The sequence below is a fragment of the Scyliorhinus torazame genome, chromosome 10 (assembly GCF_047496885.1).
Source record: "Scyliorhinus torazame isolate Kashiwa2021f chromosome 10, sScyTor2.1, whole genome shotgun sequence".
Classification (NCBI taxonomy): domain Eukaryota; kingdom Metazoa; phylum Chordata; class Chondrichthyes; order Carcharhiniformes; family Scyliorhinidae; genus Scyliorhinus; species Scyliorhinus torazame.
The window spans coordinates 182,573,693-182,593,205 of NC_092716.1; the positions used below are offsets into that span (position 1 = coordinate 182,573,693).

Below are 19,513 nucleotides of genomic sequence, written 5' to 3' on the forward strand. Positions count from 1 at the left end.
CTCCCATTTATTCCCCGATAATAGTTCCTCCCCTGTCAGCAAAGCAGCTTCCACCCCCTTCCCCCCCACCCCAACAGCACCAGAAGCCTCAACCCCCAGGTCAAGCACCAGTTTGACACTTGCTCACCCCCCACTGCGTTCCCGAGAGTCAGCTGAACCATGCTGACCCCAATAACCCCCACCCCTGGAGCCAAACAGTATGTCCCCCTATTGTTCGAACCTCTCCCCCCCCCACATGAATAAACCTTTTAACAGCATCACATTCCCCAGTGAGTAAACAACAGCAAAGACAACCATAAAAGGACAAAATTAACATAAACCAGTGAAGAGACAGTCACTTAGCACACAACCCAGTCTCACGAAGAATAGCTCTAACTTCAAGACCCCCTCCCCCCCGCATCAAATCCCTGCAAGACAAATAACCCTCCAACCATCACCACAGCCCATTATTTCACCCAGAACGACATAAAATATTTTTTCTTTTAAAAAACCAGTACAGAATTTCCTTTAAATCGTCTCCAGCTTCTTTTCTTTAATGAATGTCCATACATTGTCCGGCATCTCAAAATAAAAGTCCCGTTCCTCATGCGTAACCCACAGCCGCGTTGGGTACAGCATCCCGAACTTCACCCCCTTCTTGAAGAGGGCCGCTTTTGCCCGACTAAACCCAGCCTGTCTCTTGGCCAACTCCGCTCCCAGGTCCTGATAAATACGCAACTCACAGTTCTCCCACTTGCTGCTCCGTTCTTTCTTGGCCCACCGCAAGATGTGTTCCTTATCCGTAAAACAGTGAAAACGTACCACCATGGCCCTCGGCGGGTCATTTGCCCTGGGATTCCTTACGAGGGCTCTGTGCGCTCTATCCACCTTGAGGGGCCGCGGGAATGCCCCAGCTCCCATCAACTTCTCCAGCATGCCCGTCACATATGCCCTCGCATCCGATGCCTCACTGCCTTCAGGGAGGCTGACAATTCTGAGGTTCTGCCTCCTGGACCAATTCTCCAGGTCCTCCAGCTTCTCCTGCATTCTCTTCTGGCAGTCGTCCAACACCTCCACCTTATTCTCCATCACGGTTAAATAGTCCTCCCGGTCGGATAACCTTTGTTCGATCTCCTGTATCGCTTTCCCCTGGGTCTCCTGATTCAAGACTACTTGATCAATCGAAGCCTTGATCGGGTCCAGCGAATACTTTTTCAGCTTGGCGAAGTAATCCTCAAAACACTTCACCAGCTGCTCCGTCGACCACTGAGCCGCCTCTCCTCGGCCCTTGCCCTCCACCAGTTCACCGATTTATCCCATAAAATCCAAGAAAAGGCGGGGGAAAAAGGTCCGAAAGTCCGCTACAGGCGGGAGCAATCGAATGTGCGACCGACTCCTCCATGGCCGCCACCTGAAGTGCGCAATCTATTTCTTGCGCTCATGCGATCTCTCTCGTGCGCGCGATCTCCCTCTCTCTCCCTCGCGCGATCTCTCTCTCTCGTCCGCGATCTCTCTCTCACTCTCACGCGCACCCGTGATCTCTTTCTCTCACTCGTGCACGATCTACACACAGTAGATGTGCAGCCACTGTCCAACACAGCACAATTGAAGGACTCAGCCACCAACAGTCTCATTGCCGGAGTAAAACGGCTCATTAATGGGACAATGCCTTCTTTCTAGTCACTATATTTTTCCTCTTTTGATTCTTCCTTGCCATGTGTAGCTTCAAATACTTGATTATAACGTGTTGGACAGTTGAAGACGTAATGAAATTGAGAGTCACACCGAAAACATCGATTTATCATACCCCGGGCATTTCTGGGGTTCATTTTCCGATTACCATTCTCCTGTCCCTCCTCCTGTTAGAGGTATTAAATGGTTTCTGTCCTCATAATTTCTGGGTCCCAATCGCCTTCCATACTCTCGTAGCCTGCTTGTACCTGGACGATCTTGCGATCCCGTCAATAGTGTATCTTCAACAGTCTGCTTTATTGCTGACTGACACAATTGTGCCACAGAATCATAGAATTTACAGTGCAGAAGGAGGCCATTCGGCCCATCGAATCTGCACCAGTCCTTGGAAAGAGCACCCTACTTAAGCCCACACCTCCACGCTATCCCCTTAACCCAGTAACCCTATCTAAACCTTTCGGACACAAAGGGCAATTTAGCGCGGCCAATCCACCTAACCTGCGCATCTTTGGACTGTGGGGGGAAACCAGAGCGCTCGGAGGAAATCCACGCAGACACGGGGAGAATGTGCAGACTCCACACAGACAGTGACCCAAGCCAGGAATGGAACCTGGGACCCTGGACTTGTGAAGCAACTGTGCTAACCACTGTGCTACTGTTCCATAAGAGCCCCCCCACTTCTCCAAATTGGCTGCCCAATAATAATGCAGCATGTTCGGGAATGTCAGTCCCCCTTTCTGCCCCTGTAACATCCCCCCTAACCTCCTCCATTAACGTCAGATTCAGGCGGCACGGGGGCGCAGTGGTTAGCACTACTGCCTCGGACCCAGGTTCGATCCCGGCCCGGGTCACTGTCCGTGTGGAGTTTGCACATTCTCCCTGTGTTTACGTGGGTCTCACTCCCACAACCTACAGATGTGCAGGGTAGGTGGATTGGCCATTAAATTGTGCATTAATTCGGAAAAAAAGAATTGGGTACTCTAAATTAAAAGAAGACGTTGTCAGATTCCACCTCTGCATCATCGCCGATTTCCCCAACACCAGGATTCCCAAATACTTGAACCTCTCTCTGGCTACCCTGAATGGCAACACCCCCAGGTTGGCTTCCCAACCCACCGCATTCACTAGGAACACATCGCTCTTCCCAACATTTAGATTGTATCCCGAGTATGCCCCAAACCCCTCCAGTATTTCCATAATTCTTCCCATATTCTCCAACAGGTCTAACACAAACAGCAACAGATCGTCCGTGTACAGCAACACCCAGTGTTCCCTACTCCCCCTCACAAACCCCTGCAACTCCACTGGCCCCTAAGGGCCATCGCCAAGGGCTCTATCGCCAGCACGAACAACAGCGGTGACAGCAGACACCCCTGCCTCGTACCCCTGTGCAAGCCAAAACTCCGTGATCTCATTCCATTTGTCCCGAGACTCGCCACAGGAACCACGTACAACAGACACACCCACGCCACAAACTTTGGAGCAAACCCAAACCGTCCCAACATCTCGAAAAGGTACCTCCAGTCCACCTGATCGAAAGTCTTCTCCGCATCCATAAAGACCACTAACTCCGGTACCCTCCCCGCCGACAGGGTCATAATCACATTAACAGCCTCCTGATGTTACCGGATAGCTGCCTGTCCTTTACAAAACCTGTTTGGTCCTCAGCGACCAAACCTCTCTCCTCCCCGACACTTACTTGGCCAGTACTTTCACATCCGTGTTTAACAGGGAAATGGGGAAACTACAGCAGGTCCTCCCCCTTCTTTGGGATTAACATAAGTGACACCTGTGTCAATGTCTCCGGCAGCTCCACTATTAATAATAATAATAATAATAATCTTTTATTGTCACAAGTATGAAGTTACTGTGAAAAGCCCCTAGTCGCCACATTCCGCCACTTGTTCGGGTAAGCTGGTATGGGAATTGAACCCACGCTGCTGGCCTTGTTCTGCATTACAAACCAGCTGTCTAGCCCACTGAGCTAAGTGCCCCACTGAACATCCCCAACAAAAGCGGTGCGAACCCTTGGCCCAGGGCCTTTACCCTACTTTATTCCCTTTATACTATCCATCACCTCCCTCAGCCTCAACGGCTCTTCCAACACCTCCTCTCCTCTCTTCGTCCAGCTTTGGAAACTCCAGCCCATCCAAAACCGCCCCCTAAGCGCCTCCTCTCCGGCCGGCTCGGCCTTGTACAGCTTCTTATAGTACTCCCGAAATGTATCCTCATTTAGACTCCCCGGCTCCGATACTACCTCTCGCTTCTCTATCCTCACCCTCAGAACTTCCCTGGACGCGGTCTGCCTCTGTGGCTGGTAGGCCAGCATGCGGCTCATCTTCTCTCCTGTTCATATTGCACCCCCCTCACCATGTGCACCTGCCCCACTGCTTTTCCCATCGTCAGCCTGTCAAATTGCCCCTGTAACCTCTTTCTCTCCGCCAACGCCTCCTTAGTGGGAGTCCTCAAATATTTCCTGCCCACCTTGACTATCTCGTCCAACAACTGTCCACATTCCTTTCTCCTGCCCCTCCTGTCCCTGTGTGCCATCAGTGAGAACCACCCCTCCACCTGGACCACTGCATTCAACGCCACCCAAAGTGTGGTCGCCGACACCTCCCCGTTCTGATTTAACTCCACATAGTCTCTGATCACTGACCACACTATCTCACAGAACCCTTTGTCCGCCAAAAGCTCCGAATCCAGCCTCCATCCCGACTTCTGCTCCTGCCCCAAACTAAGCCTCACCTCCAGCCAGTGCGGCGCGTGATCAGAAATTACAATTCCCGCGTACTTTGCCCCCACCAACATCGCTCGACTCACCACAAAAAAAATCAATTTTTGATTATACCTTCTTTAATGTGCTTGTCGGATGGCTTGATTTATTACAAGAACACTTGTAGGTAAAGCTATAAACGATTTATTGACATTAACTGTGGGTAAACTATATACAAGACAACAGATGGAAAACAGTAAAATCATGCCAAGCAACCTTTCACGTCAACTTCCTCCAGCCAGTCTGAGGTCAACTAAATTTAACATTCACTTATATACTTGTGAGATTCCTATACTAATGGTCAGGCGGTGAGTTACAACAGAACCATGATATCACTACAGCTTCTAAACATGCGAGAAGGAGTACCCTCTCCCCTCCGAGGTTCCTAACACCCTCCCAATTCCTTCGTCATCCTCAGCCTTCCCATTGACTTGGGGCTCGACCTGTCCACCCTCGGTTCCAACACACAGTTGAAATCTCCCCTAATAATCGACTGGTGAGTGAAATATTTGTCCCACACATCCCTTCCTCAACCTGACCTGATGCTTCACTCTGAGGTGCATCACCAGCAGAAAGACCACCCCCGCCTTCAAACTCCTCAAGTGCGCGAAGACCCGAGAGCTCTTAACCAGCCTGTTCAGTCCCTGAATGTTCCACATTACAATTCTTACCAGAGGCTACTGCCTCCACTCCCCTCTACCATCTACCGTCATCACTTTCTGGTTCTCCCTCCTTTAATATCACCCTGGGCCCATCCAAGATGGTCCCCTTCTCCACCTATGACCACGCTCAGTCTCCAACTCTGCCACATTGTGTTCCCCCCTCCCACCTGGCCACCCTCTGCGACCACCCCCTGCAGCCACCTCCCCCATCTCACTTCTGTTCATTAGCATTACCTGCCAGCATAGCTCCTCTTGCCCGAAGGTCCCTCCTACATACCCCTCCACTCCCCCCACCCCACCATTCCCTCCTTGGGCTGTGCAAACAGTTCCCTGCAGGCCCCACCATATGCCCCCTCCCTACAAAAACAAAGATATATCCAATACCGCAGGTCACCCCTCCAAAACAAAACAAAAACCACACATGGCAGATGGAGGGGTTAGTTACCCCCTTAAAATCTGATAGCCCCCCCAAAAAAAACACTGTCCAGCAACCCCCCCCCCCCTCCTCCCCTGAAGTATCCACATTATCTGACCTCTCCAGATCCAGCTCCTCCATCCCATCAATAGTCAGTTCTCCGCCAGTTTGTGTTCTCTTATAAAGTCGTTGGCCTCTTCTGGCTTTGAGATTGCGCAGTACTTGGAAGTGCATGATAAAATAGGACTGAGTCAGCATGGCTTCGTCAAGGGGAGGTAATATCTGACAAATCTGTTAGCATTACCTGAGGAGTTAACAAGGAAGTTAGACAAAGGAGACTCAGTGGACATGATCTATTTAGATTTCCCGAAGGCCTTTGACAAGGTGCTGTGTAGGAGGCTGTTAAAGAGCCCATGGTGTTAAGGGTAAGATACTGGCATGGATAGAGGATTGGCTGACTGACAGAAGGCAGAGTAGGGATAAAGGTTTTTTTTCAAGATGACAGTTGGTGACGAGTGGTGTGCCTCAGGGGTCAGTTTTGGAACCACAACTTTTCACGATATTCATCAATGATTTGGAAGAAGGAACTGAAGGCACTGTTGCTAAGTTTGCAGACGATACAAAGATATGCAGAGGGACAGATAGTATTGAGTGAGTGGGGGGGCTGTAGAAGGACCTGGACAAGCTAGGAGAGAAGGCAATGAAGTGGCAGTTGGAATGTGGAAAAGTGTGAGGTTATACACTTTGTAGAAGGAATGAATGCATGGAATATTTTCTAAATAAGGCTCAGGAAATCAGAAGGACAAAGGTGCTTAGGAGTCCCAGTTAAAGATTCTCAAGTTAACGTGCAGGTTCAGTCATCAGTTAGGAAGGCAAATGCAATGTTATTCATGTCAAGAGGGTGAGTATACAAGAACAGGGATGTACTTCTGCGGCTGTATAAGGCTCTGGTCAGAACCCATTTGGAGTATTGTGAACAGTTTTGGGCCCTGTGTCTAAGGAAGGATGTGCTGGCCTTGGAAAAGGTCCAGAGGAGGTTCATAAGAATGATCCCTGGGATGAAGGGTCTGTCACATGAGGAGCAGTTGAGGACTCTGGGTCTGTATTCGTTGGAGTTTAGAAGGATGAGAGGGAGTAGGGTACTAAGAGGCTGAGATAGAGTGGATGTGGAGATGATGGTTCCATTAGTAGGAAAAACTAGAACCTGAGGGCACAGCCTCAGACTGAAGGGCGATCCTTTAAAACTGAGATGAGGAGAAATTCCTTCAGCCAGAGGGTGGTGAATCTATGGAACTCTTTGCCGCAGAAGGCTGTGGAGGCCAATTCACAGTCTTTACGACAAAGGTAGATAGGTTCTTGACTGATCAGGGATTATGGGGAGAAGGCAGTAGAAAGGGGATGAGAAACATATCAGCCATGATTGAATGGCAGACCAGGCTTGATGGGCTGAATGGCCTGATTCTGCTCCTATTGTCTAACCAGGATGCCAGGGCAGGCAAGGCAAAGAAGGGGGGAGGACGAAGGGCAAGGAAACATATGGGTGTGAGAACAACAGCAACAAGGTACACCCAGGTCGCACCAAACGCGGCTGTGGTATGTTTTAATACAGGAGGCAACATGTATAAAGTTAATACAGAACGGTTGTGTTAACCGATCACTGGCAGCCAAAGTGAGGGTCCTTCGCATCTACACACACATTACCTTTGTATACATACCTGTTTATATGCCAGACTTTTTCTTTTCTTTTTGCCTCATATACCCTCTCTGTAAATATCTCTATTACTGTGGGATGTTCCTTGCGATGTTATTATAAATGCAAAACCAATAAAAATATAGATTTTTAAAAACTCAACAGAGGTAGTAGTTAAGTGGGGGGAGGTGGATGGGAAAGGTGGGGAGGGGGAAATTGTGGAATTTTCTGGATATCTCTTTAAATCTTTATTTTTCTACTTGTATCTATCAAAAGCTCTGAAGAAGATAGAATCCTTGGAAAGGATGAACATTGAAGTGGTTGATTTTGGCTCATTTGGTTTGGAAAAACCTGAGCCTTCGGCCATTGAAATGGACCGACTATCCGCAGAGATCTTGAGGGCCTTCAGTGACATTGGGTTTGTGTACCTCAAAAACACAGGGATCGAAGATCAAAAGGTGTGTATCCATCGTAATGTTTCAATATGTTTACTAACTGTGCTCATTAACTATGTGAATGCACATTTAATGATCTTGTTTGTGTTTCCTTTCTTTTGTGTCGTCATGATGTCAATGTAAAGGGTGACATTTCAACTATTCAACAATAAACCAGATCAATGTTATAAGATCATTGATGCTTTACAGGTTTAATAACATCATCAACTGAAGGAACAATTTGTGAGCAATTATAAGTAATACCTGAATCATAAGTGCACATATCCAATATGGAAAGATACCAATGATGTGTTTTTTTCATTTAAAGATTTTATCTGAGAGAAACCTATTTGATATTGTAAATTATCCAGTCTGAATCCATTTTTTCACAAGATATTGTGTTGTCTCTTCTGTTGACCCTTGCAACTATCAATTTAATGTCTCTCTTTTACTCAGATACTCACACGCAATCCCAGCATCTCTGTCAGTATTTTCTAACAAGGATCCTTTCCATCTTCTGGGAAAACTGCAGAAGTTTCCATCCCATCGGAATATCTTCAGATAAAATATTGGTGTCAATTTGCACATTATCATTGTCCCAGTGTTGTGCTCCGAATTGGTACCCAACATCCTCACAGCACTATATATTCAAAATAATTTTGCTTCTGTCTCCAGAAGGATCTTGTTTGCAGCATTATAAAGAATGCACGTGCTGACAAACTCTCTCCCTTTCCATGTTAAATCTTTATGTAATCTTTCAAAAGGGATTAGAGATAACAGACACTGAACAGAAAGAAACTGATTAAAATCTAGTGCGTGAGGTGCCAATGTAAATCAAAGATGCAAAGCCTATTTCATGTGTAAAACATAATTGCTCCTTAGGTAACTGAAGTGATGGATATCTGCAAGAAATTCTTCGCACTTCCAAGTGACATTAAACAACAGTATGCCCGTTCAGTGGTGGACACTGAGAATATAGATCATGGCTGGGTTGCAGCAGAGCGAGAAAGGTACAAAAATCTGAAGAACAACTTTTGTATTAATTAGTATATGCCTGAGAACAGAAATAGAGGCACAGAGTAAAAAAGCGAGGAAATAACCAGTCATGGAGTCATAGAATCATACAGCATAGAAAAGGCTCTTCGGCCCATCACGTCTGCACAGATCCAAAGAAACCTGCTAGCCATTCTAATCCCATTTTCCAGCACTTGGACCATAGCCTTGTATTCCCTGGGATCGCAAGTGCACATCTAAATACTCCTTAAATGTTATGAGGGTCTCTGCTTCCACCGTCCTTTCCAAATTCCCACCACCCTCAAGTCTACCCAATCTCTTCATACCTAATACACTTTGCCCAAGCAGCATCCTGGTAAATCTCCTCTGCACCCTTTCCTTTAATGTGGATTGCAGAACAGCACACAATACTCTACCTGTGGCCCAACCAATGTTTTATACAGTTCCAGCATAATCTCCCTGCTTGTAAATGCCATGCCTCGGCTAATAAAGGCAAGTACACAATATGCCTTCTTAACCACTGTATCCGCCTGCTCTGCTACCTTAAGGGACTGTTGCACATGCACACCAAGCCCCCTCTGATCCTCCGGGTCCCTGAGTCCTGCTGTTTATTATGTATTCCCTTGCCCTGTTTGTTCTGCCCAAATGTATCACCTCACACTTATCCAGATTGAATTCCATTTGCCACTGATCAGCCCACCTGACCAACCCATCTATATCCTCTTGTAATTAAAGGCTATCCTCACTACTTACCACCCCACCAATTTTCATATAATCCGCAAACTTACTGATCACCTCTCCTACATTCATATCTAAATCATTGCTGTCTGTTCTTGATTGACCCCTGCCTCTCCAAATGCAGATTAATTCTGACTCGCAGAATTTCTTCCAATAGTTTCCCCACCACTGAGGTTAGACTGATTGGCCTGTAGTTTACTGTTTACCCCTTCCTTTTTCTTCTTGAAGAACGGTACCACATTGGCTATCCACCAGTCCTCCGGCACCTCTCCTATGGCCAGAGAGTATTTGAAAATTATTGCCAGAGCCCCTGCTATTTCCTACCTTGCCTCACTCAACAGACTGGGACACATTCCATCTGGCCCTGGAGATTTGTCTACCTTTAAGCCCGAATGTTATGCAAAAGATTAAAGATTTTTCATTCCAATAATTCCCTCGGTGGGGTTAATTCCATGCTAGGGTGCATTGCATATGACTTGTGGAGAGACAGACTTGATAGAGCAGATTATTTTTCTTGTTCCAAACTTGCATTCAAGTCAAGCTAATTAATCAGATGCTAAATTATGAGTAGAAATTTATACCTTTGTATAATAATAATAATAATAAAAAGGAATATGCTTGTTCTTTACAGCTTAAATCCTGCACGGCCTGGGGACCTGAAGGAAGCTTTTAATGTGTCAACATTATCTTCGCTTGTTGTAAGATCAAAGAAGTTCCAACTATGAACTATAGATTGTAAATATATAGATCTGATAAAATAGTGGGCTTGAGGGAACATTTAGCCAGTCACCCGTTCGACTAGCTCAAAGTGAAGCACCAGTCCCAGTTTCTGTTTACTGTAGGCGGAGGCCCCACCTGCCCTCTTGGGCAGGAAAGCAGATGGAGTCTTCTGATATTGGGGTCAAGACTACAGGTGAGCCTTACATTTGCTGATGAGCAGAATCCAATCTGGGGTGAGAGTTGAGAGTTCTCCTGCTCCAGGAGTTTTTTTCCTCCAAATCTGCAACCACAGCCCTTCAGCCTAATTCCAGAGAAATACAAAAAGATATTCCGCTTGCCTCATGACTGATCCCCTGTGTTCACGCCCCATGATCTCTCATCCTTTTGCATTCGTACTATTTCCTCACCACATTTATTTTCTGTTCCTTGCCCTCACATTCTCTCCACTTCTTATTGCCCCATCCTCCTTCCTGTCCATGTTTTCTCCATTTTCACAATCTCACTGTTCTCACTACCTTTCTCCCGGTATCTAATTCCTATTTTGCCATTTCTGATCCTTATGCTACCTCGTAACTCCAACTCTTTCTCTCATCAGATCTGTCACCTCTTCTTCTTCTCACCACCAATCTTTTCCTCCTTGACATCTTTCATACCCGCCATCTCCTCTCTGCTTCATTTTTTCCCCTTCAAACCAGTCATTCACCCCGATATCCTAATGCCGCACCTCTTCCTAACTCCATCCTTTAATCTTGACTCCCCTTCCATCCTTCACGGCCTGTTACCGCTCTTCCTATTTCTTCTCTCACCACCTCTTTCCCATCCACCATTAACCCAAACCTAAAACCAGCACAATAGGACTTGTGCTCAGTAACCTATTTGTATTTTAAAGCACTTATCTGTGATATAAATCAGTGTTTCTCAAACTGGGATCCACAGACTCCTGAGAATCCATGATGACTTTCTAGAGAATCCGCAAATTAATGAGTGCGACCTTTGCTGCAATTGTGCTGGTCAAGTTCATGCCAATGCTGGAAAGCTCCTCTGCAAGGACCTGGTGATTACCAGCCCACGGTCACCACAGTCTATCCTGCGGGGTTCATGACCTTGAGGGTCTCCTCCCTGTGTATGGGTATAGGATGTACCTAAGCTCCTCACTGAATCCAGCAGTCTGCCAAGGGATGTTTCCATGAATAGAGGTGCAGAGTTCTTCACTGCCATCTTCTGCCTTGCATTATCAATAAGAAGTCTTACAACACCAGGTTAAAGTCCAACAGCTTTGTTTCAAACACTAGCTTTCGGAGCACTGCTCCTTCCTCAGGTGAATGAAGCGGTATGTTCCAGAAACATACATACAGACAAAGTCAAATATGCAAGACAATGCTTTGAATGCGAGCATTTGCAGGTAATTAAGTCTTTACCTCAAGCCAGGACAGTTGGTAGGATTTTGCAAAACCCAGGCCAGACGGTGGAGGGTGAATGTAATGCGACATGAATCCAAGGTCCCGGTTGAGACCGTGCTCATGTGTGCGGAACTTGGCTATAAGTTTCTGCTCGGCGATTTTGCGTTGTCGCGCTTCCTGAAGGCCGCCTTGGAGAACGCTTACCCGGAGATCAGAGGCTGAATGCCCTTGACTGCTGAAGTGTTCCCCGACTGGAAGGGAACGTTCCTGCCTGGTGATTGTCGCGCGATGTCCGTTCATCCTTTGTTGCAGCGTCTGCATGGTCTCGCCAATGTACCACGCTTCGGGACATCCTTTCCTGCAGCGTATGAGGTAGACAACGTTGGCCGAGTCGCACTAGTATGTACTTGCAGGGACTTTCAGCTTCATCCATTGTCTGTCTGGGATGTCATGTATCATCAACTGCTCGCTAGCATGTTTAGCTTTTATTTGTTACTTGCACAGCATTGGTCAATGTGGTCTTTAATTTCATTGCTCATGTTTGGCCATTAAAGCGCTTCTCTTGCGTCTTTGAATCAATTCAATTCCTTAATGGAATCAATGCTCTTCTCTCATCTCCTTAGAGATGATGACTCTCTTTCCTTTGTACAACATGCCATCTTGCACTTGTCCCGGTATGCCGAATAGTTTCCTGTGAGCACAGCTATCCATGATGTTCTCAGGTCATTCTTTCATCAGTGCCTCCTGTATTGTAGCACTTGTGTCTTGTTGGATAGTTTGCTTGATTTGAACAAGGCACTTCTGTCACATTCTGTCTCTGCTCTGTTGATGACTTCTAGAGCATGTTGAACTGCTGCTTCACATCTGGAGCATTTCATATTCCAGAGTTTCCTCCTCCACTTTCATCCATGGGGAGCACTGCTCTCACCAGCATGTTTGCAAAGCCCATCCTCTGGTCGGAGACTCTAGAGAAAAGGGTCACAGTCACAGGATGCGGCATAGGCCATTTAGGACCGAGGTGAGGAGAAAGGTCTTTACTCTAGGGTGGTGAACCTATGGTGGTGAACCTATGGAATTCTCTACCACAAATACATTTAATAAGAAAATGGATTGGGAGGGCAGCACGGTGGCACAGTGGTTAGCATTGCTGCCTCACGGCGCCGAGGTCCCAGGTTCGATCCCGGCTCTGAGTCACTGTCCGTGTGGAGTTTGCACATTCTCCCCATGTTTGCGTGGGTTTCGCCCCCACAACCCAAAGATGTGCAGGGTAGGTGGATTGGCCACGCTAAATTGCCCCTTAATTGGAAAAAATGAATTGGGCACTCTAAATTTCTAAAAATAAAAGAAGAAAATGGATTGGGGTATGAGGGAACCTATGGCACTGAGATAGAGGATCACCATGATCATGTTGAATGGTGGAAGCTCAAAGGGCCAAATACCCTACTCCTTTTATCTTCTATGTTCCGATCTTTTGTATGTCACATCCAGATGATATAATTTTTAAACAAATTAATATCCTTATAATAAAAATCTTTATTGTCCCAAGTAGGCTTACATTAACACTGCAATAAAGTTACTGTGAAAAGCCCCTCGTCGTCACTCTCCAGCACCTGTTCAGGTACACAGAGGGACAATTCAAAATGTCCAAATTACTTAACCGCGCGTCTTTGGGGATTGTGGGAGAAAACCGGAGCACCCGGAGGAAACCCACGCAAATACGGGGGGAACGTGCAGACTCCACACAGACAGTGACTCAAACCGGGAATCGAACCTGGGACCCTGGCGCTGTGAAACAACAGTGCTAACCACTGTGCTACCATGCCGCCCACTTTTACAGTCATTTCGGAGCAGATAGTGGCAGTTTACGAAAAATGCTTTGAAGGGGATTGTGATCAGATTCCCTGCTACGTTACTGATGAAAATGTTCGCAAGAAAATCAATAGCCAGCCTCTCTTTCTCATTCTGACCATAGTGTTGTTCTGTTTGTGTTAGTGCCCAGAATGCAATGCAAACAGTTGTCCTTGCTTCACCTCCCAGACCCATCTCGCTGGAATCATTCTGAAAGGTGATCACCTCATTTACATCAAAGTAATTCAACACTGTCATTGTCATTGTTGGTTGCTTGATTTTAATGAATGCTGCATCTTGTTTTGTTCCCCAGTACCATAGCACCTCCTTGGCAGTGAGCTTGTGTAATGGTCCACACTCTGCAGACAGGTTAGGCAAAACTTTTGCTGAATAGTTTATGAATCCCACAAATGATTTCATGTCTGTTCAGAGTGTTGTTAGAAAGCTGCTGCTTTCATCCAGTTTCACTTCCCAGTCACCATCCTTCGCTTCTAAATAGTGACTATCTTTGCCTCAGCAAATTGCAGCAAAATGCCTTCAATAGTTGGTATGGAGTAGTGAGATCACAATCCTGTAAACATATCTTTGTTGTCCTCTAGGATCTGCTCTGCCATCAGTGTTTTTGTGTGCTGTGACATTGTAAACCTCTTGGCACATCAGGGTTACCAGTTAAACTTTAGACCAGCTTCAGGTGAAATGAGCGGCACTTGTGTCCCATCTAATCCTTCTTGCCATTGCATTGTGTCTCAGACTCATTTTTCCGCTCGATAAGTATTATCCCATCATGTAGCCTTGACCTTACTTTCAAAAGCTTCACTTTCACATCGCCATGCTAAGCTACTTCATACAGGTCTGTGAAGGTCATTATGTTGCACGATGCACCTGTGTTTGTTATGTTCCATGACCTTGTCTTTGCAATGATTCATACAGAACTGCTGGTGACTCAACTGGCATGATGATTCCTTGATGTACACGTGGTAAGATAAGAATCAGGGGCGTCATTCTCCGACCCCCCGCCGGGTCGGAGAATGGCCGTTGGCCGCCGTGAATCCCGCCCCCGCCGAAGTCTCCGGTACCGGAGATTGGGCGGGGGCGGGAATCGGGCCGCGCCGGTTGGCGGGACCCCCCGCTCAACTCTCCGGCCCGGATGGGCCGAAGTCCCGCCCAGAAATTGCCTGTCCCGCCGGCGTAAATCAAAGCTGGTATTTACCAGCGGGACCAGGCGGCGTGGGCGGGCTCCGGGGTCCTGGGGGGGGGGCGGGGTGATCTGACCCCGGGGGGTGCCCCCACGGTGGCCTGGCCCGCTATCGGGGCCCACCGATCCGCGGGCGGGCCTGTGCCATGGGGGCACTCTTTCCCTTCCGCCTTCGCCACGGTCTCCACCATGGCGGAGGCGGAAGAGACTCTCCCCACTGCGCATGCGCGGGAAACTGTCGGCGGCCACTGACGCTCCCGCGCATGCGCCGCATTTCCACGCCAGCTGGCGGGGCAACAAACACCATTTCCACCAGCTGGCGGGGCGGAAATCCCTCCGGCGTCGGCCTAGCCCCTCAATGTTGGGGCTCGGCCCCCAAAGATGCGGCACCTTTGGGCCGGCGCGATGCCCGTCTGATTGGCGCCGTTTTTGGCGCCAGTCGGCGGACATCGCGCCGTTGGGGGAGAATTTCGCCCCTGTAGTTTTTTTCTCTTTGCCCGTCTGTTAGATTTAGAGTGGAATACACATTATAGCAATCCTTCCCCAACAGTGTTTAAGTGTTGCTCCTCTTATCATTTCAAGCTTTTTCTATGAAGTCTGTTGCAACCTCAAAGAGTTTTGATATTGTATGTGGTAAGTGGAAAAACAGTTTTGCCACATATCACTATCCAATGTTACGGAGATGGGATTGGAAAATTTACTGCAGCCAATTTTACTCATTACTAATTTTCATTTTTACACTCTTGCATCTTTTGTTTGTGGTCCTTTTTTCCTTCTGTGTGACTGGTTTTCTTTTGTCTTTTTCTCTGCAGATAGAGAACAATGTCCCACTTGCAGTCCTCTTCAGCATTCAGAAATCTATTTTATCTGCATGACCGCACCCATGTTTCAAGTGTAAGGGCAGCTGAACCTCTCCAGTGTGTATTTAGTGAGCGCTTTCATTGAACTGGCTGGGAATGGCAACACATGACTATGGCAAGCCAGTTACTCGAGTAGTACAAGATGGTGTTTCCAAAACCCAAAATGGACACTGGGGTTGAGGCAGATCTAGAAACAGATGAATAACCAGATCAGCAGGGATCAGGCTGAATGAGGAGGTAGCAAGGCCAGACTAGAGGCCCCAGAGGATCCAGGCATGAATTTTCAGGGAATGCCACCACATCAGCTTGTCCAGGGATATGGCGTGATGACAATCCAAGCATTGTCACTGAGCACAGCAGCTGGACCTGTGACTAGAAAGAATTGGCACGAAAGATCTGGATCACGGTCAAGTAAAGAAAATAACTTTTTCTATATTTTGCAGTAAAGAAAACCTGATTATAAAGTCTTGCTGTTTCTCCTTTCATATTTCTTTAGAAATGGCCTACTATCAATCATAAGCCTGAGTTTAGGGAATGTGTGGAATCATTCTTCAAAACCTGCGAGCTGTTGACTGTCCGAATTCTGAAAGTGATTGCACTGGGCCTGGGTCTGGAGGGTGATTTTTTTATCGACAAGCATAAAAAGATAGACAGTAAGTACTAATTTCATAAACAGTGACATCAGGCTCTGGCTCCTGGAACCAAAAAACTCAAGGCAGGCTAACTCCAAGAAAGCTGTTCATGTTCCAGAAGAAACCCCAGTGAACTTACCCAGTGAAAACTGAGGGCAATAGTTGACCCTTCACTTGAGATGTGGTGTTGGACAGTGTCTAACATAATTAGAATTTTAAATTTTGACACACTTTATGAAAGTTCTTTTTATTATTTAAACAGCTGAGCTAAGGTTGCTTCGAATATAATGTATACTTTATATTTTATGCTAAATATAATATAAATTTGTGTGCTTTCTTAGTTGTCACCAGGATATGCCATAGAAAATCCATTAATATTTACATAAAACAGCTTGGAGATTGTCGGTCAGATACACTAACTCATCTGATATTCAGAAAGAATTGAATAAATAAAACCATTAGTTCATTATTTTCATTATAAGCTATTGGCAATCTGTTAAAGGTAATCAAAATCAAACAACGCTTCGATCTCTCTATTATCCGTCAATACATAAACCCTCTGTGAAAGGCCAGCAGATCCGATGTGGAGAGCATTCTGATTATGGAACCGTCACTTTGCTTTTCCAAGATGAACGTGGAGGATTAGAGGTAAATGTACATCTCTGATTTCAGATTTAATTGTTTTTATATATTGTAAGGTATTATTCAAGCACCTTTTCAAACTTCACCTTTCAATTATAATTGGTCCAATTATATTTTTATTGGATTTGTTTTATTGTCGCGTTGTTGCCACTTTTATTATCAGACTACAAGCTGCGAGTAGGTTTCTTGTATTGACCAAATGACCACACAACCAGCATGTTAGTTCAAAAGACAGTTTATTATAAAACACAAGACTTATTTCGATGTGCAATGATACACGCGGCTATGTATTAAGCTACACCTATCAACTAAGATGACCTTTACTTAACGTCTGGATGACCGGCTTTGTGCGGGTAGATAAGGCCTTTATCTGAGTCCCCACGTGTGTCGGCTGGAAATCGTCAGGTTCGTCTCGGCTGCGTCTCGCGTCTCTCTTAGGTAGCAATCGCGGGTCTTGAACTTGGTTGGTCGTTATGCTGCAGTTGGTGTGGGCACAGGCTGGTCCCAAAAGAGACCGATCCCTAGTGCACAGGGCTTCTTATCCTTCTTCTCTTTCGCGCCCTTCTGGGCGGGGTTAACCCAGGGTCCAATGGATCGATAGAGTCTCAATCACTCTGATCGATGCCGGCCAATTAGGGGCGGGTCCCTTATGGCTGGGCGAGTCCTAGTCATTATTGTTCCAAGTGTGTATGTCTTTCCAAATAAGGGGGAGCGGCGCCGGGGAGTCTGCTACTGTTGCTATTCCTTGATTTGAGTCTATTGTCCTGGGGAAATCGGTGATTGACCTTTAACAGGTGCAGGTTTCAGTTCGGTCTGGTTTTTCCTTTGCGCAATACACAGGGTCTGTGCACTGTCTGTATCCCAGCTTGAACACAATTCCCATTACCCTTTGCAGGTGGCCATTTTAGATGGCCACAGTGTACCGAGGTATTGTTCTGCATACAGTCCAGACAGATCGTTCCATACATGATAAAAAACATAGGACATACATTGTAAATACATAGGCACAGGCAACGGGTGGGCATGTGTGAAGATATCAGTTCAGTCCATAAGGTAGTCATTCAGGAGTTTGGAAACAGCAGGGAAGAAGCTGTTTTTGTACCTGTTAAGGTGTGTTCTCAGATTTTTGTATCTCCTGCCCGATGGAAGAAGTTTGAAGAGAGAATAACCAAGGTGGGAGGGGTCTTTAATTATGCTACCCGCTTTCCCCAGGTAGCAAGAGGTGAAGACAGAGTCAATAGATGGGAGGCGGGTTTGCGCGATGGACTGGGCTGTGTTCTCAAATCTCTGTAGTTTTGTATGGTCTTGGGTTGAGCAGTTACCATACCAGGCTGTGATGCAGCCAGATAGGGTGCTTTCTGTGGTGCTGTAAAAATTGGCAAGAGTCAATGTGGACATGCTGAATTTCCTTAGTTTCCTGAGGAAGTATTGGCGCTGTTATGCTTTCTTGGTCGTGGCATCGGCGTGGGTGGACCAGGACAGGAAGATGGTGATGTGCACACCTAGGAATTTCAAGCTGTCAACCATCACCACCTCAGCACCATTGATGCAGACAGGGGTGTGTACGATACTTTGCTTCCTGAAGTCATTTTGCTGACGTTGATGGAGATATTGTTGTCATTGCGCCATACCACTAGGATATCTCCCTCCTGTGCTCTTGACTCATTGTTGTTCAAGATTTGACCCACTACAGTCGTGTCATCAGCAAACTTGTAAATGGAGTTGGAACCAGATTTTGCCGTGTGTGTATAGGGGTCTAAGTACGCAGCCTTGCGGGGCCCTGGTATTGAGGACTATCAAGGAGGTGGTGTTGTTTTCTGTTGGTTTTTCAGGCCAAATTCTCTAAAAGTGGCTTTTTATTTGTTCTGGTTGGGAAGGGAGCCACCTAATGTGTGTCCGCTCAGTACATCACCGTCACTGATAGTCGGAGGTGTTGTTGTTTATCCTTCCTGATTGTGCTCTAAGGGCCAGGAAGTCGAGGATCTCGTTGCAGAGGGAGGAGCCAAGTCCTACAATTTGGAGATTTAATATGAGCTTGGGTGGAATTATGGTGATAAAGGCAGAGCTGTAGTCAATAAATAGGAGTCTAGATTGTTGTCGAGATGCTCAGTATCTGCTGCGGACTGGTTGTGGCGGTGCGAATTGCAGTGGATCAAGGCATTCTGGGAGTATGGAGTTGCTGTATCTCATGACCAACCGTTCAAAGCATTTCATAATGATCGATGTCAAGGCCACTGGATGGAAGTCGCTGAGGCACGTTGCCTAGTTATTCTTTGGCATCGGTATGATGCTGGTCTTCTTGAAGCAGGTGGGAACCTTGGAACGGAGCAGGGAGAGGTTGAAGATGTCCACCAATACATCCACCAGTTGGTCCGCGCAGCATTTGAGTACACGACCAGGGACCCAGTCAGACTCCGTCACTTTTCGAGAGTTCACTTTCAGGAAGGCCAAACTGACTTTGAAAGCTGTGACAGTAGATATGCATTGAGTTCATCGGGGAGGGGAGAGTTGCTGCCAGATAGTCTACCGTTATGTTGTTTAGGCCGTTCCACAATCAACATCAGTCTGTGACTCTAGCTTAGTCAGTATTGTCTCCTGACATCCCTGATGGCTTTTCAGAGATCATACCTGAATTTCTTGTAAAGGTCAGGGTTGCCTGTCTTGAACGCCTCAGACCTGGCCTTCAGTCGGGAGTGAATCTCCCAATTAAACCATGGTTTCCATTTGGGGAAACGTACGTACTACCTTTGGCACACAGTCTTCTACACACTTGCTGATGAAGTCTGTGAGGTGGTGGCATACTTGTTTAGGTTGGC

General features: G+C 46.7%; 1 protein-coding gene across 5 annotated transcripts in view; it reads left to right on the plus strand.

Annotated features, from left to right (window-relative positions):
• The window catches only part of LOC140384409 (uncharacterized), a 149,325-nt gene that overhangs the window by 101,901 nt on the left and 27,911 nt on the right, over positions 1 to 19,513 (plus strand). For 4 of the 5 annotated variants that reach the window (XM_072466085.1, XM_072466086.1, XM_072466087.1 and 1 more), the window contains exons 9-13: positions 7,491 to 7,672; positions 8,531 to 8,658; positions 10,032 to 10,098; positions 15,920 to 16,076; positions 16,558 to 16,703. In XM_072466085.1, coding sequence (XP_072322186.1) covers positions 7,491 to 7,672; positions 8,531 to 8,658; positions 10,032 to 10,098; positions 15,920 to 16,076; positions 16,558 to 16,703 — 680 coding nt within the window. The remainder of the gene's footprint in view (positions 1 to 7,490; positions 7,673 to 8,530; positions 8,659 to 10,031; positions 10,099 to 15,919; positions 16,077 to 16,557; positions 16,704 to 19,513) is intronic. The other variant, XM_072466088.1, reaches the window with a different exon arrangement.